The sequence below is a fragment of the Ptychodera flava genome (assembly GCF_041260155.1).
Source record: "Ptychodera flava strain L36383 chromosome 23 unlocalized genomic scaffold, AS_Pfla_20210202 Scaffold_24__1_contigs__length_23054250_pilon, whole genome shotgun sequence".
NCBI lineage: Eukaryota > Metazoa > Hemichordata > Enteropneusta > Ptychoderidae > Ptychodera > Ptychodera flava.
The window spans coordinates 3,767,080-3,785,178 of NW_027248278.1; the positions used below are offsets into that span (position 1 = coordinate 3,767,080).

Sequence of the window (18,099 nt, forward strand, 5' to 3'; positions counted from 1 at the left end):
ACTAGAAATATACACTATCTTCAACCCGATGCCTTCCATGGTGACATTTGAAACTGGAACCAATGTGTCAATCGAAGTCATGTCAATTACAGTCAGGAACAATGGCCCGGATGATCTCTCCACTCTCAGCGATGGTCGATTCCATTATAGCATGGGTATGTACATCGTTGCACTTGAAGGGGACAAGATGAGGGATCCGGTTCAAGTTAAATCCTTCTCACTAAACGATGACGTAGTTCTGCGTCGCTCAAATGGGATTATCGCTGGTGGTGGCCAAGCCTACCAAGTCCCTGATTGGCCAACTGCTGTGATCAACTACCCGGCTGAGAAATGCAAAACACACAGCAACCTTTGTGTTGCTATAGAACACCTTGGTAATTACACAGACTACAATAGTGAAAATGACTTCTTCTGCCTGCCATTTGTGAGTGTTTTTTTCAGTGAATCAGTTGGACCAACAAATTGTCCGTCAGGTAAGTCTTTCTCGGATTCTTGACAAGAGAATATCTGTCAAGATTTAGTACGTCTTCTTATGTATTCTACATAAATGTATAAAGGGTCTGTTTGAAGAAAGACTCAATTATAGATCATTAACCAAGAAGGTTGACACAGAGGCAGACAGAGACTGACAAAGAGACAGGGAGATACAGAGATAGCTAGATTGTACAGATTTACAGATAGATGGACAGCGTACTTTATGTTCAGCTTGAAAGTAAATATATATTTAGTTTCTGTATGACTAAAAATGAACAGTGTGATAGGACAGTGCACCGTAGAAAACTTTGATAAAGCTTGATATCATGCAGAGTGTCTCGTTGAAAGATATATGATTGTAATTAATTCTCTATGATGGTAAGAAACATTTTTTTTATACCTGTAGACGTTGTACCTGTTGCGGTTGATATAACAGCTGCGAAGTCACTGAAATATGTTTATGACACACCGACTGCAGTCACTATCGACATTCGCCTTCATAATTCCGGCGGCACTGTGGTACCTGGTGGAGTTGAGAATATTGGATTTAGTGCCTTTATCGCCAGTCACGACCGTGCAGATGCAAATATGAAAACAGACTTGGGTGACGTCAACCTCAACACTACAAATTTGTCTGATTCTATCGGTCCTTGGAGTGATACCAAATATAGTAACATCGTGATAGAAGTAACTGTACCTGGGCAAAACTGTAGTGATTTCAAGCATCTTTGCATCGTCTTCGAGAAGGGTAAATGTCTTCAATTAAATACATCTTAAAGAAAAAAGTCAATCCAAAATTTACAAAATACTTCAGTTTAGTTTGCGTAGTTTGCTTGAAAATTTTAGGCGTGATTAAACAAACATAAAACAAAAAAAAGATCAAATATGTCTATGCTTTTTTGGCAACTTTTTAAAAATCAGTTCATCATAAGTGAAATGAAAGTTGACTCGTTTCTAATGTCATTTGATCTGACCTATTTTATTCTTTTGTTGCAGCCACTATAAATGCAACGTTTGAAGATGACAAAAGCAACAATTTTCTTTGTCTGCCATTCAGTGATGTTACCGATGGTGGTGTTGGAGTTATCGTCTGCCAAAATAATCAGGAACTCCCTACCAGGTCTTCTTTCGTCGAGTGGTGGGTTATTCTTGCGATGACAATCTTCGCTTTCGTAGCTGTCGGTCCAGTTTGTATTTGCCTTATTTGTAAATTCTACATTAACCTCTACAGGAAGAAACACAAGGTTGACATCGAGCAACAGCCGGAAAAAGACATTGAAGAGAGAGGTGTAAACACAAAGGATACTGAAAAATCGAAAGCTTCGACAGCTTGGACAATCTAATGTACTTTAAGTTTATTTTTCGAAATCCACTTAATTGTAAATCAACCAATGCTTGTCTAGATGTACGTATGTATGTCTCGCGTGTGAGTATATTGTTTTCTGTCGCAGTCTCGTTTCATCTAAAGACCCGTTTAAAACAGTACCTGGTGAAATTTTGTAGCATTGAGCAGCGAATATTTGTCATAATGTCTTTCTGTCTAGTGGCTAAGTTCTGTCATTGATGTTATTTTATGCTATGTTGCTCTGTCTTATGTTATGTTGTACTATTTAGAAAATGTAAACACCATCCTCTTGATGTCAAGAGGAGTAGGCTTATAGGTTATAGGTGTTTCTGCTGGTAGCAGTGCTTCTAATATCTCTGTATCTGTTATGTCTCTTGGGAAAGTTATCCGACATAGTATTTACAACTGTAAATGCAGAATTGACAGATATTCAAACGCGTTGATTTCTGTTATATGTAAATTAGATTGGCATTGCCAAAATGACATTATCCATTTCTGGATTCTCGCAAGTGATAATTTACTCATGATCTCTGTTTCTTTTTTCCGTATTTTTGGATCATTTCAGTATAACTTTCTTTTTGTTTGTGTAATGCTGCTATGGACACATTGTCTAAAATTAACTTTAATATACAAAATGAATAAATTTCTTTCATTGAGTTCTAATATTTATAAACGGAGAAAAATTAAGCAAGGGCTGTTTTACGATGACATGTAATATTTATAATACTAAATTAAAAATGATAATCACATACAGTCTTGAAATATGTTGGTTTTTCGTCCGTTAAAATCGTATTTTTTATAATAAAAGTGTATTCTATGCGACCTACATAAGGAAAATACTCTCCATGTATCGACAATTCTCATTGGGCAGTTTGACTGCACATAGATATCAATATGATCAAATGACATGCCTGGCATTACAATATTGACATTAAATATATTAAAACACTGGCCTAACAACAAGAAGTAACTTCTGTGTGATCTATAGTCATCATTTCCAGCAAATACATCTGCCTATGAATATACTATTCAGAGAATATATTTAACAAACAAATTTCGTTTGAATATCGTTGAATTTCGTTTCCTGACTTTGTCTCATTGCAACTTATAAACATTTGCCATTGCCATTGTGAATTATTTTTATGTAGACTGTGAAAAGTGTACGCCAATCTGCAACAAAAATAGTACGTAAACTAATTCACAGAAATACCCTGACATAGATATGTGATTTATGAGTGTATTATTTCATCATTCTGGGATTAGACCCATATACACTTTTGAATACAATTATACTTCTTGTTGCCATTTAAAATTGTTGCAACTATTCTTGAGCTGTCGATTACTATGGGAAGTCTCATATATTACCAATGTTCTTTTATTTCATGCAAGATATTCCAATCTCAACAGTTTCTAGTAATAATCTCACAAGGGCACCAAAACCATTATTTTTACCGTTCGACCTATGCTATAAAGCCAGGGTTATAAATGTGGAAGTTCTTTAACTGCTTAGAGTGACGGGAACCTACAAAACGGTGCTCAGCTGAGTACACCGTACTCATATTAAGTATATAAGCGGCTTTACTTCAAGATATAACTTTTATAGACGATATTACTAGATTCATTGAATTTTTATTGCCATTGCTAATCATATCTTGATATTGTGAAAATTTAAAGTATTCCTTCAGTTATAAAGATTTGTTGTGATTATAATTTTACTATGGGAGAATGGACTGCTGTAGCAGGACCTATATATTATAATTAATTAAAATTCAAAGTACCTGTTTGCTTTACTTACAGTCTAAAAAGCCGTAGTTCATCTAATACAATTACATGAAATTGTTTTCAAAAAAACCCGAATTTTAAAATAAATCAGAAATGATGCGTAAAATATGACATCTTGATGGAATGAATGAAGCCAAGTGTAAGTATCACCATAAAGGATAAGTGTACTGTACTGTACCAATAACACGCATACTAATTGCAATTTCTTTCGAAAGGAAAAATATTTCGTTGAGCATCCATATTGCCAACTACTCTTGCCATACAATTGTAGTATAACTGCATCACTATCAAATTGGCAATTTGATAAACAGACCGAATCATTCATATGTCATGTAATTGTTGACTGTAGATTATAGCAGTAGCCCTACTAAGTGGTCCACGAGATTGCTATTTTATGTGTAACACAAAAGTACACTGTTTACTGACAAACCTGTATTGTCAGGAACATTTCACTATTAACAAAATTATATCGCAGCTGTATCACAAGTGTAATGCAAAGATTATAGAATCTCTTGACATGTAGGACAATAACGAAAAATTTCTAGGCAAGCAAGTTTCATAAAGCATAGGGAAAATAAACATTTTTAGCCATCCATTCAATCCACTAAAACGTTGACATATTATTTTCTCGCCACTCTCTCCACGCCCCGTACCCTTTGGAGTTATTTTAAATGCCAGATAATGTAGTGAAGCTAGCTAGGTAATTGCCCATTACCTTGCAAAATAATAAAACCTACGCTACTATTGAGCATTGACTTTTACTTGACCCATCGACCATTATGTATTGTCATAAGCCATGTTGAACTTTCGATGAACTCTGAGAGATATTCGGTTGACGTGGCTTATGTTATGTCATCGTTAAGATAACGTTTCGTGGCTTTACGAAGATCGTAAAGTGAAAATTGAAGTAGAGTTAAACGTTTTGCCGCAGCTTTCTGTGACACGTCAAAAGATATTTCGGAGAGATGTTCTTTGTAAACGTAATGCATTGTACGCGTACCAAAATTTCATGCAAACTTGTCATATTCATATACATGCTCTAGCGACACAATGTGAATGATGTTTTCGTGTGAAAAACACCAGACCCCTTGCCAAGTTACAAATATTTTTCTCCAATCCAGTTTGTGTGAAGCATTTGATTTTATCCTGAACGTATCACAACCTCCAACCTAAAGAGACAATTGTGGACAGGCGGTTTACATTCATCTCTACACATCTTCAACGAATGCCACCTACGTATATTAGAAAATATTTTTTCTTTAGGAATAACAGAATTTTACCCTCACAAATTCGTTATACCAAGCATTGCAATATTGAGAAATTAACAGCGCATATTTTGTTGATGTGAAATCAATAATTCTTCTCAATGGGAAAATGAATACAAGCCATTAAATGTAGTACAACCTTCGCTTGACATTGCAGTCGTGACCGTGGACGTGCTTACGTTGGGACCTGTCAATAGCAAGGTCAGATTATCGATGATTACGAATTATCACAATGTTGACCAATCACTTGCCTCACTACAGTGACATAAAGGTTGATGGCTTCCGGACTAAATCTTTTACGAGGAAGAATATCTACATATAACCTGTGACGAACGTACTGCTGTCAAAATACGGATACATCCTACAGCCACCACACATTCAAAAAGGACCTTCTCTGCCTGAAAACGACGACCCCGACAGCATTTGAGGCATCTTGTACATCCCAATCCGACTAGCAATTTCTTACCTGGATAATTTTGCTATTTCTGAAGGTAAGACTTGCACAATCTAACATTTCAGTCAATCATCAAACACATTTATTTTACATCTTTTTTCATATGACGAGAGACTGTACTTGATATCACAGATGTTCTCCCACTATGGCGCAACTAACAGTCCGAACAATGTCAGTCGATACATAATTATGCAAAAAGTACTTTTACTGATACGTAGTTGAGCAAATAATATTGTGTCCATAAGAAAACTGATTTGAAACGCAAACAATAAAACATTCACTGGCAAAGATCTCCCTTCGTAGACATATACTCTTCACAAAAAAAGATTTCATCATTTTGTCTCTCCCAGATGAGTTGCCCGGGACTAATTCGCCAAATGATATTGTTGAGCGTATGTGTGACAACATGCATATCCTCTTATGTTGGTAAGTATGCTATCAATGGCTTGATGTACTTTAAGGTGAAACTTAATGCTTAACGTCAAAAATGTATTTGTCAAGCTGGTATAAATGATGACTTTCTACTTATCAAACAACATTTTGTGAAACCCGGACCCTGAATTTCCTGATGTTTTACTGTACAATATACTTTTATTCTGTATGGCTCCTTGTAAAAATTTATGTTTTTGTTGTTTTACGTTATAGACTTGTCACTAGAAATTTACACTATATTCAATCCGATGCCCTTTATGGTGACATTTGAAACTGGAACCAATGTGTCAATCAACGTCATGTCAATTACTATCAGAAACAATGGCCCTGATGATATTCCCTCGCTACATGATGGCCAAATACATTATGATATTGGTATGTACATTATGGCTTTGAAAGGAGGCGAGATGCGGGATCCAGTTCAAGTTCAATCTTTCTCTCTGAACGATGAAGTCGTTTTGCGACGATCCAATGCCATTGCTTCTGGTGCTGACCAAGCCTACCAGGTACCCGATTGGCCAACTGCTGTGATCAACTACCCAGCCGAGAAATGCAAAACACACAGTCACCTTTGTGTTGTTTTAGAACACGTTGGAAATCACACAGACAACAATAGCGACAACGACTTCTTCTGCCTACCTTTTGTCAATGGCTTATTCAGCGAATCAGTGGGACCAACAAACTGTCCTTCTGGTAAGTATGTTTTGGCTACTTTGGCGTATAAGTGAACCCATATTATTCTGAGCAGACAAACAGTGACAAGCCAAAATATACCTATTAGGCAGATAAGATGAACAGATATAATTTTGCATTTAATTATCAAAGAGATGACAGATAGATAGATAGATAGATAGATAGATAGATAGATAGATAGATAGATAGATAGATAGATAGATAGATGAAAGGATTAATTAATGAGTAAATTAATGAGTGAATGAATGAATGAATGAATGAATGCATGAATGAATTAATTAATTAATTAATTAATTAATTAATTAATTAATTAATTAAGTAATTAAGTAAGTAAGTAAGTAAGTAAGTAAGTAAGTAAGTAAGTAAGTAAGTAAGTAAGTAATTGGTAGAATACAGTAACACAAAAAGGGCGTTCTCCTACAGGAACATTCAAAACCTTTTCTATGAGTCCTCCCCTTGCTTGGTCGATAAAATCATTTAATCTTTTTACCCCATAGATATTGTACCACTTGCACTTAACGTTATTAGTGCAGAAACGCCAATGTTTGTTTATGACACACCGACAACAGTCACCATCGATATTCAGCTTCATAATGCTGGCGGCACTATAGTACCAGGTGGAATTGAGAACATTGGGTTTAGCGCTTTTGTTGCCAGTAACGACAGTGCAGATGCTGACTTAAAAATCGACTGTGATGACGTCAACGTAAACACTACTAATATCTATGATGATGTTGGTCCATGGAGTGATACTGTATACAGTGATGTCATCGTTAAAGTTACTGTTCCAGGGCAAAACTGCACTAACTTCAAGTATCTTTGCATTGTCTTCAAGAAAGGTAAGTGTCTTATCAGGATAGAATAGCTAAGGTAAATAAGCAAATAGAGAAATAGATTATTGCCAAAACATTCACTGAATTCATTTTGTTTCAGACAGTAATGTGTACACTGTCAATTAGATGTAAAGCAATAGTGGCATCATATAAGCAAAATCAAAAACAAATTAATGAAAAAACAACAACGCGTTTTACAGAATGTCGTTTATTTTGTTATTCTAAGTGTTTCGTTAACAAAAGGATAACTACTAATAAATTTTGACAGGTAATGTGTATTTTACGAACATTTTGAAAAGAGCTAACATCAACAAAAGTTCACAAATATAGCAGTTAACGTATTATTTATCCTATGTACGTCGAAACTTAACTTTTATCTTTTAAATGTATTCGACGTTCCATTTGTTGCAGCATCTGAAAATGCCACGTTCCAAGACGACGACACGAACAATCTCATCTGCCTTCCATTTGGTGAAGTTAGCGACGGTGGTGCTGGTGTTGTCCTCTGCCCAACTGATCAGGAACTACCAGCTCACTATTCTTTTGTCGAGTGGTGGGCTATCCTGGTTGTCATATTTTGCACCATGGTAGCTGCTTGTTCAATATTTGTTTGTCTTTTCTGCATAATTTATATCAACTTGTTCAGGAAGAAAAACAAGGTTGATGTTGAGAAACAGCCAGCTAAAAACATTGTAGTCGTAGATGATGTCAACAAGATACAAAGTTCACATCCAAACACTTTGACAGAATGTAAAATTCAATACACATGAGTCCAATCAAGAAGTCATATTTCGTATTAAGTTTAATATTCTTACGTGATGTATTTGTGCACATAAACATGAGATAGCATACTTCTACTCTGCCGATGTGTAAACACAGAAATTAGAAATTTCAAATAGCATCTATTATGTGTCAGTATATGTATATATGTATTAGATATAAGTTTATTTTTTTACTCTGTCAGTTCGTAATTGTTCCTTAAAATATAAATTATGATAAAGGGGAAGTTCAAAGATAACATGCTTGTGCAATATGTATTGATAAATATTTATATACAATTAGATGATATTCTATATTTTGAAATTATCTGATAAGTGATGAAAAGAAATACTTTTCATTCCAATAAAACTATATTACCATATTTTATACATTATACTTTCAACTGAAATCAAAATGTTTTGTTTCTCATATTGGAATTCTATGAGGTGACAGCTTGTATAGACGAACGGTGGTAAGGGTACATGGTTTTGAATTATTCAAGATAGTGTGACAGCTGGAGGGGTATATTAAATATTAAATTATAGACATTTCCGTGTTTCCAGATGACATTTTTATAATGAATCGTTTCTTTTTTGGTTTGCATAACACGTAAGCAAAATCAAACTTAATACACAAACAGTTAAATTGCAACTAAATCGCTCCTATTACACATAATACATTTGAAGCTTTGTGCCGACAATTGCTAGTAGATTCCAAGTGAAACACTAATTTTGCGAAAGGTCAGATAAAATGAATTAACACAGATATTCCACAGCGGTGCATGCCTTAATCAATGCTTTCTTCGTGTCTCACTTCTTATGAAATATCTCCACAGCAGATAAGTAGCAATGTAATACCAACTCCATATCGAAAAAATCTGGTTGCAGCTTGGCTCATGCTGTGGCATACCCTGCAGTCATTGCACATTGTACTAGTCCTCATAAATAGTACTAAACCTGGTGAAGATTAGATATCCATTTCGTTCGATATTATTTAGAAATATTTCTTTTAAATTTACTACAATATCTTACTTATGAATCAAAACTTTTGTACTGAATTCAAGATATATTCAATTTTGATCCTTTCTCAACGATTTCGATTTGGGAAAGGATATGCATAGTTGACAGCTGTTTTGCCTGTCAAAGCTACAGCCAGCATGGGCGACATTTAATTATTCGCCCTATAACAGCCGTTAGTGTTGTGTTTTTACGATTTCTCGCAGCTGCGTTGTCTCCCATGAATGATAAAGTTACTTTACAGGTAGTCATTCATTTAGCAAGTAACGTATTGCTATGAACATTTATTGACTTAACTAAGTGATATTTTTACCCGGCTAGCGTTTTTAGATCTACATAAACTAACGTGGCTCATAATGATCAAAAGCAGATTGAAGCCGCGCCCTGTTTACATTGAACCTAGGCTAAGCATTTGATCGATTTATTATATCTAACGAGCCAAATCTTTTTCATACTTCAGTAGATATTCATTTTGGAAATAAGTACAGAATTGTGTCCAAAATAGTCCTCAGTTCGGATCAAGATTGACATTTTCCGGAGCTATCCTACATGCTGCCACAGACTGACTATGATCCTGCCAACGCTTTTCCATTGAATTTACGCAATCTATACTCCCCACGAATCGAAGTTCCTTTTGTAATGTCTGTGCATGTGGTGTATGTAGGAACATGGGGACGGATGCTGGTGCTAGCTTGATGATTAAACTACGATCAGTTACTTTATTGCCTAAGAGTAAAGACTTTAACATATGACGTCATGGATACTTAATCTTACGAATGTGATTGTCAAGTCTGTATGTTGCCTCAAGGATGTTTACTTCATAGAAATCAGCAAATGTGAGGTAGTGGTTAGACACTACACCTTTATACCCGCAATTCTATCTATCTTTCATCTCTTTGATAATTGAATACACAGCTATGTGCTCATCTTATCTGTCGAATAGGTATATTTTGGCTTGTCACTGTTTGTCTGCCCAGAATAATATGTGTTCACTGATACGCCAAAGTAGCTAAAGCATACTTACCAGACGGACAGTTTGTTGGTCCCACTGATTCGCTGAACAAACCATCGACAAAAGGTATTGGTCTATTTTTTATCATTGGAGCAACGTCATGAGAGCTATTTTGTGTAATCATCAAACACTGTACCTAGTATTATTTTTGGCCACGATACATCAGGAAAATGTCACATGCATTATTTAATGGTTTGTTTGATTTGAAGCAATTGGAATGTTATTTTCCTAATTAAACGTTGCAATATCTATATCCTTCAAAAGAAACCAAGCATAATTTAAAATAGACACTAAACCATCTTCACGTCCACATTTTCGGGAATCATGGCTAATTCCCTTATGTTGAACGTTGGTCTCCCTGTCGCCGCTCGTCCTTCAGACACAAAGTCTGACCAGTTCGACCATCCCGCCGCTATAAATATTGCGGCTCCTGAAAGAGGAAATACGTGTGGTTGAAAAGAAATGGCCAGTTGAGATGAACGTCTTGTACAAATGACCAGTGACGTATGTATATTCGGCCAATGAATGAATGTTGGGACAGTTTTTGTCCGGTCACGGTGGTATTTTATCCGTGTTTGTTTACACTAATTGAACCACAAAAAAACGGTGCCATTGTATGAACAATTTCATGCCTGCTTAACATTGAATATCCATGCATTGCATGTACACTACATCATTAAAGATTTTGGAAAACCAAAAGCTCCGCCCATTTCCTTTACAAAGTATGTGTTTAATTGCCGTTTAACTCCAAATAGCTAAGGATGACTAAAGAACCTTAAAACAATGCACTAGTTGACTGGTCGGTTTCTTCGGCCTGGGGGGGATGGTGGCCATCGATTATTTTTGCGTACGTGAAAAAGTGGCTGAGGCCCCCCCCCCTTTAGAAAACAGGTTGATCCCCCTTCCAACTGTCAAAAGAGGGTGCCCCCTGCGAAGAAGGTTAACAAAGGTGAAATATAAACTTAATATACAATTTTTGGTATATTGTAAACATTCAGTCATTTTGTGTTTTTGTGAAACTGTTGACATGAATCTCCTGTAAGATAGGATTTCAAAGTTGCAAATTTAAAGTTTGAATACAGTATTTCGAATGAGCTGTCAAGATGTCAAGAACTATTGTACATAAATGGATGTCATCATCAATGTCAACGAGAGAACAGAAGTAAATCAGAAACTTAAATTGGTAATAAGGATGTTGCCAGTTATCCAATTATATCTCCTGAGAAGTCATGAAAGCTATTTTAGTTCCGTAGTCAGTGATGCGAGCTTATCAAATAGGCTGAATGTTCGTCGTGCGTCCGCCCATAGTCCGTCAACAATGGCCTTCTTTTCTGAAAACGCATATCCGATCGTTTTGAAATTTAATATGCAGTTCACCTAGGATGACCTCAGTTAGGTTTATTCAAACCGTAGTGAAATTTGCATATTTGTATTTTGGGGCAATTTTTGCCGTTTTTGGTCACACTAATTGTTCTCTGAAACCACGTGTCCGATTGCTGTGAAATTTGATGTGCAGGTCACTTGGGCTGACCTAAATTATGTTTGTTAAAATGGTGGTGAAATTTGCAAATTGTATTTTGGGGACATTTTGTTGCTGTTTTCGGTCAAAAATCTTCTTTGAAACCGCTTGTCTGATTGCTTTCCAACTTGATATACAGTCAAATTTGGGTGACCTTAGTTACGTTTTTTCAAATTGTGGTAAAAATTTCCATACTTGTATTTCGGGGCATTTTTTGCTGTTTTCGTTCAAAAATTTTTAAAGATCTTCTTCTTCAAAACTATTGGTCGAATACCTCAGATATTTGGGACACAGATCTTCAGGTTTTACCTGATTGAGATTTATTCAAATAGTGCGAAAATACGAAAATATGTTTTTTACGGCAATTTTTGCCATTTTAGGTCAAAGCTGCTTGTCTGATAGCTTTGATATTGGGTATACATGTTGATAGCGATGATCAAGATATGATATTTTCAAATTATGATAAAATCTACATTTTTGTATATTTGGGGATTTTTTTTGCATTTCTGGTCAAAAATTTGTTTCTCAAAATTTACTCTTCTGATAGCTTTATATCTTAATATTATGTGAAATATATATATATATGTCTGATATTAAAGTTACGCGCCTGAAGACCGCTCCGAAAAAAGGAACTGGAGACGGAATTTGTGGCTGATATGATATATTTTAGGCAAGTATGGGCCGGTGTTGAAATTCAAAAACACTGACCTCTACTGAATATTACAAAAACATGATGACCACCCATCAGCAAAGTCACAAACAGGGTGACCCCATGAATCCACCGCCCCCAAGCCGAAATTGACTAGCTCCTAACTGACATTATTTCATAACCGGATATTGGTGACGCAAATACTGCGACCTGATTGGTCGAGACGTAGAAATTTCCATACTATAGTGGCCTTATAGTACTAGCTCTCAGCTTGAGAAAATTTCCATTTGTCGTATTTGACACCAGAATTTCAGTAGAATATTATGATATGAAAGCAATAAATAACCTCGGCGAGGGGTATACCACTTAATTTTGACCAGATCCCTCAGTATATGCACTCGCTTTCGCTCGTGCACATATGTGTTGTGACCGGGTCAAAATCAAGTGGTATACCGTCGCTGGTAATGGTTTATCGATGGCACCTGAAATGGCAAGAAATTAGACCGCTATGCAACTTAAGCTTTGATCTTTCCATTCATATATGATACGCTGGCACTATAATATATAGTTAAACTTACTGTAAGCGATTTCCTGTTCAAGAAGAGAAAGCGTGTAATAATCTTTAAAGAGATATTGATACTTCGGAGGGACTTTTAAATCCTCTGAGATGTAAATTCGATTTCTTGGCAGTCTCCTAGAGAAGATGTCTACTATTTCCTGAAAATACACAGAAAGAAAATAGCCAAAAGTAATACGCCCTATGTTCTCATCTTTTACTAGTCCCCTGAGTATATTAAAATATTTTTACATATGCATAGCAAGACTGCCAAATCAAAAACGGAATGGCAAAGAAAACGGTTTTGTGAAATTCACGAGGAGTAATATTACGAAAAAATTATTTCACGAAGAGAACTTATATCATTTGGTAAATAATACAATTACTAAAACTTCCATTTCTTAAGGCAAATAAAACAAAAATGTGAGTTTCTTTTTCCCACTTCGAAGTTAGAAACATATACATAATGCTTTTACAATGTTCTTTGCTACCTTATAGTTGTGTGCTTTGAATCATTGGCAATACACAAACTGTACATACTGTCTAAATTGAGAAGTTCACAACACTACTAGACGTAAATTGTCTCGGTGGAAATATCAGGTAACCATGCATGTGTTGAAACATTGTCTCGAAAGAGGCAACACGAATTCAAAACAACAACAACACCATCACCACCACACATCCACAGGCATCCCGCTAAGTTTCCGAAACGCATCATTTGCTAGGATTTTTTGTGCGCATCTGGTGACGTCATTTTGACTGTCTGACCTCCTAGACCATGTTTCAACTTTAAATAGTTGATTTCTTTGTGATTGACAGATGCTACAACTGAACGATAATTGCTACTGACAGTGTTTGCGACGCCTCTATTTAGACAACGTCTTGTTCCTGTATTGCCAACGGTTTAACGCAAACAACTGTAAGTGTCCGCAATTGACCTGACAGGAAGTACCAAGCCTGTTATCCGCCGGGATGCACAGACTACTGGATAGTGTACCCAACTGACTTTTGATAATAATAGAACACGGTAAGAAAGCCCTACTAGCTTTTTACCATCACTTAGAAGGTAGATATGTACCAATGAAACTTAATTCCATGTCAGTTAGCGTCGTCAGAAGAAAACAAGATTCGGTTAGGAAAAGGAAAGACTTAAAAGGAGGGAAATATTCACACTGGATAGTGAAACGCATACATTGAGATGATTATTTGTCTTTTTCTTACAGTTTGTTGAAAATGTGTCGCTATTCATGTCCCTGCAGTTTTGCGTATATGTCAGCTCAAATGTCGACACTGCATTTGAACAAGTAACTTGCTCGAGGTCAATGTTTCTAAACACAAAAACGAAGAAGTACATAACTAGTCGTTATGCTTTCATAATGAACAATCATTTAACAAGTTTAACAATAAGGACTAAAATCGCACCCACCAGAGACCAGAGTGGACACGCAATATAAAGACACTCAATATTTTCTTTCTTCATCAAATTAAGCACGGCATCCACAGCAAAATCTGCCAGTTTAAGAACTTCTTTCCTGATTGCTTCGCAGTGACCTTTGTATTTTTCATGCCCAAAATAACATCTGTAATTTGATAGATTTGTGTTCATCGTAAGATGAGTCACGAGAGTAACAAATAAATTTGGTAACATGGGAAAACCAAACCAACAAGCAAACTACCAACCACATATAAACAAACCAACAGCGAAAAGCATATCCTTAAGAGACATTATGGCCATAAGGTGATGTACTTGTAGGTTTGTCAATATTGTGTTCTAGGAATAGCCAGTATCCTTGCGATCCATTATTTATGCATGTGAGTAATGTATGACTTTGTCTTTCGTTGATTTATACTGAACTTGTCTGTCATTTTTAACCATCGTAACTCACGCATTGACAATATACCTGTGTAACCAATAACGATTTCAATCATTTAAATTGATTTTCAATGGAAATCGCCATAATCCTTGTCGAATCCATTGCCTTTTTTAATTAAAACTTACGGTTGCTCGGTTGTCTTATTTCTCCAGTGGTAGGTTAAAAAACGGTCTCCCTCACAAATCCCATCAACTAATGAGTCAGCTGCACGTCTTATTTTCGGTGTTCGTAACAGATGTTTAGCCACTGCCCTGTTCATATCCTTTCTTTTATCTGTTGTTAGTTGCACTCTCAGCAAGGTGTCCGTGGCAAAAGCAATACATTTTTCATCTTTAAGTGTCTCAAAGAGGTCATCTAGCGTGCAGCCAGGTTCCAAGTTCACGATCGCTTCCTCATTGGGAAGGTCAATATCGATGACTCGTTCATAACGTGCAAGTCTAGTTTTCTTGTAACCTTGCGTTGAGATATTCCATCCTATGACTTTTGTATTCTCTGAATCGCAGAACTCTTGGTATTGCTCAAGTGTAGTCAAGGGCAACAATCTTTCCAACATATCAACATCAAACGTGTCATTAAATGATCTTAAATGTTCAATGGTAATTCCTCGCACGTGACCGCCATGAAGGAAAAATGGAAGTAAGACTAAAGTTCGATTTGTCAGCAGCGAGAAGATGACACCATTCTTGAACTTTTCGTACTGGCTGTTAGACCCTCCTCCCATTTTTGTCTTGATAGGTAAAATATATTGAGTGATGTTGGTTTTAGAGGCAGAATGTAGTTTCGTGTGAAATGTGGCGCCGATAACTTTGCTCACTTCAGCCACCGTAGCATGTTCTGGTAAATTAGTAGTAACGCTTTTCCCAGAAGGCATACTATAGTCGTCAATTTCCATTCCATGTTCGCTGATAATGGAATTTTTCTAATTTCCACAGGGCCATGGATTGAAATAAACAAAGGAAGCATTCAATATTGACTTAAGCTGTCGTTATAGATAACTTACACTGAGAAAATCCAAGTACTGATACAGTTTAGGGCCATGCAGTCTGTACATTTTAACCATTTTCCATATTGCTTTGGTTTCTTTTAGTTTATTTTTCACTGTTTAAGGTAGTATGCAGCCCGTAAGTAAAAGATTAACACATTTTCTCCAGACCATTCTCTTACCAAATCAACAAGAACAATCAGAGGTCATCGTGCAAGTTTTCGAACTAGAGCAACAGATTGCCTAACATTTTGCGAAATTTGAAATTTTTATTGGCCGCAATCCCTGTGTTTCTCCACGGGGAGGAATAATATTTTGGACTGTCGAAAAACTAAGACGGTTGAAAAATTTCAAGCTCTGAAATATTCGCAAAAAGAGGTAGATCACAAAAAATTGTAGACATTTGAGAGTTCGAATATCTGTATGGGACTCGTTCTACCTTAATGATTCATTTATTTTCAATATCATTTTCTAAGTCAGGAACATACTCGTGTTTGCTTATGTGGAGTTTACATGTCTCGTTATTAGTTTATTTTTTGTCACAAGGCATCTTGCCTACTGATTTGATAAATGCATGTTTACTGCATGTCACTACCGTTATATGAGAGTTGTTCGACCGATCTTCCTTCTTGTGTATTCCATCGTGTTCCGGGTTTTACAATAAAAACATGATGAGCAGTAGTCAATGTTTACCGATTTCCAACACCAGACAATGTATTTTATTTATTTCATTTGTCAACCATTTATCATTGCACCATACGGTCGAATCAACAAATCTATCTTATGTCTTATGCCGAAACATTCCCAAAAATGATTTAATTTTAAGTTCTATTTGAGTACATCGGCTTGACTCAATAAATCATTTTGCTGGTTAAACATCGCCTACAAACATCCCCAGTACTAAATGGGTATGTTCGGTCTTAAGTTTCAAAACATATTACCAATAAAATCAACTGTCTTCATTGCCACTCGGTATTTTGAGCGCGATCTGCTACGATGCTGTTACGTTCGCATGTAATTGAATGTAGAAATATACAATTTTACATACCTGTGTTTTTGACAGTGCGAAATACGGATTATTTCGTGTCAATACGTACCAGCGCCTGATGTAAAACATAGCCACTATGATTGGCATCAAATAAAGGCAGCACAGAACAACTCGTCGGTAACCCCTCAACCACATGTTTCCGTCGTTTCTAGAAATTGGAAATGTGCTCCGTAGTAAAGTTTGAGCTAGCCTTGTAGAATAATTTAGGCTAATACATCTAGAAAAAAATATAGCAGAGCTGCGAGAACAGATACCTCCTTTGATATTATAGGTTTACCCTCGTTGATGATTTAATTAAAGTGTTATTGTCCTGATGCGACAGACTGTAGATTGTTACGCATGGAGTTTACAAATTAATGTGTGACGTTTATACATATCAAGAAACTGATCACTTATCAGGAGGAAGGAAACAATGTTATTCGATAATGGTCATTTCAGGTTTTTGATCATGTTCCTTTACAGAAATGTGCTCTTGGAGATATTATGTCATTCAGGGTTTTTTTTGATAAGTAACCAAGGAATACGCGCTCAAGCGTGAGCTTATTCGTAGCTTGTAAAGCTTCTGGTATAGAACACCCATACTTATCAGGTCATTGCATTCAGTGTTTTATTCGATGGGAATGTCTGTCGTTTATTGCGACCATATTATACACAAATAATATCTAAATGTATTAAATGTATTAAATGGTGTAATAAAAATGTTGTGCAAGTTTTAAACAAATTTCCACTGCACAAGGTGAAATTATGTTGAATGTATCGTTGAATTTCTTGAAACTCGCTTTTGCCGTTGATTGTATGAGCGAACTCGTTCTAGACAACCCAACGCTTGTTGTCCTAGTGGGCTGTACCTTGACGAAATACACCATACAATAGACAATTGACGACGACACAATATTTTTTGACCTATATGTGTTCTGGTGTTACATCTCAAACTTTACTACTGAAATACAGGTCTTCCGCTTTCCTGTAGCATTTTACTGTAAACCTGAAATATGGAAACAATACCTTTCTGGAAATTTGTCATGGAACATCTGGCATATTAATTGTGTTTCCGGTTCAAAAGAATAAGTGGAACAATAATCAGTTTTATTAAACTTATGGACATAAAAGGATCAAGGACTCGTTTCTTTCTAACAACTTTATCGAAAAGTACTTGAGATCTAGTATAAAGACCATAAATGACGTCGATATAATATGAGTAATTACCGTGCACTTTATGGCCTTTGTGTAACCCCAGTCTCTATTCCCCATTTTTTTTATTGTAAACAATGCATTCGAGTGAGTTCAGCAAGTCTACTCCACTTCAGAAAGGCTACTAAAACTGGTTGGGCGTCAGTGAATTTGTCTGTAATGACGTCCAAACAAAAGCTAAACAATTACCATTGCATAAATTATTGATCTCGTAA

At 36.1% G+C, this 18,099-nt stretch overlaps 3 protein-coding genes across 3 annotated transcripts; 2 read left to right on the top strand and 1 right to left on the bottom strand.

The window, feature by feature from the left end:
• On the top strand, positions 1-2,205 carry LOC139124518 (uncharacterized). Its single transcript, XM_070690659.1, has 3 exons — positions 1-473; positions 881-1,222; positions 1,471-2,205. Exons 1-3 carry the CDS (start codon positions 29-31, stop codon positions 1,815-1,817), a joined length of 1,134 nt encoding a protein of 377 aa, XP_070546760.1. The 5' UTR covers positions 1-28; the 3' UTR covers positions 1,818-2,205.
• A 3,018-nt stretch (positions 2,206-5,223) lies between these two features.
• On the top strand, positions 5,224-8,691 carry LOC139124967 (uncharacterized). The gene is made up of 5 exons (XM_070691088.1): positions 5,224-5,357; positions 5,671-5,746; positions 5,966-6,445; positions 6,943-7,284; positions 7,690-8,691. The coding sequence occupies exons 2-5, from the start codon at positions 5,671-5,673 to the stop codon at positions 8,046-8,048; spliced, it is 1,257 nt and encodes a 418-aa protein (XP_070547189.1). The 5' UTR covers positions 5,224-5,357; the 3' UTR covers positions 8,049-8,691.
• Positions 8,692-10,321: 1,630 nt separating this feature from the next.
• LOC139124443 (uncharacterized) lies at positions 10,322-16,857 on the bottom strand. Its single transcript, XM_070690580.1, has 5 exons — positions 16,694-16,857; positions 14,789-15,582; positions 14,216-14,369; positions 12,812-12,950; positions 10,322-10,495 (listed from the first exon to the last, which is right to left on the bottom strand). The coding sequence occupies exons 1-5, from the start codon at positions 16,826-16,828 to the stop codon at positions 10,356-10,358; spliced, it is 1,362 nt and encodes a 453-aa protein (XP_070546681.1). The 5' UTR covers positions 16,829-16,857; the 3' UTR covers positions 10,322-10,355.
• Positions 16,858-18,099: the final 1,242 nt, after the last annotated feature.

Excerpts from the sequence above, each read along its gene's own strand:
- LOC139124967 (XM_070691088.1), top strand. The coding sequence starts at position 5,671 with ATGAGTTGCCCGGGACTAATTCGCCAAATGATATTGTTGAGCGTATGT. Across the intron at positions 5,747-5,965 it reads ATGCATATCCTCTTATGTTG|ACTTGTCACTAGAAATTTAC; the intron begins GTAAGTATGCTA and ends TTTACGTTATAG. Across the intron at positions 6,446-6,942 it reads ACCAACAAACTGTCCTTCTG|ATATTGTACCACTTGCACTT; the intron begins GTAAGTATGTTT and ends TTTACCCCATAG.
- LOC139124443 (XM_070690580.1), bottom strand. The coding sequence starts at position 16,828 with ATGTGGTTGAGGGGTTACCGACGAGTTGTTCTGTGCTGCCTTTATTTG. Across the intron at positions 12,951-14,215 it reads CGTGTCCACTCTGGTCTCTG|GAAATAGTAGACATCTTCTC; the intron begins GTGGGTGCGATT and ends GTGTATTTTCAG. Across the intron at positions 10,496-12,811 it reads TGAACAGGAAATCGCTTACA|GAGCCGCAATATTTATAGCG; the intron begins GTAAGTTTAACT and ends TTCCTCTTTCAG.
- LOC139124518 (XM_070690659.1), top strand. The coding sequence starts at position 29 with ATGCCTTCCATGGTGACATTTGAAACTGGAACCAATGTGTCAATCGAA. Across the intron at positions 474-880 it reads ACCAACAAATTGTCCGTCAG|ACGTTGTACCTGTTGCGGTT; the intron begins GTAAGTCTTTCT and ends TTATACCTGTAG. Across the intron at positions 1,223-1,470 it reads TTGCATCGTCTTCGAGAAGG|CCACTATAAATGCAACGTTT; the intron begins GTAAATGTCTTC and ends CTTTTGTTGCAG.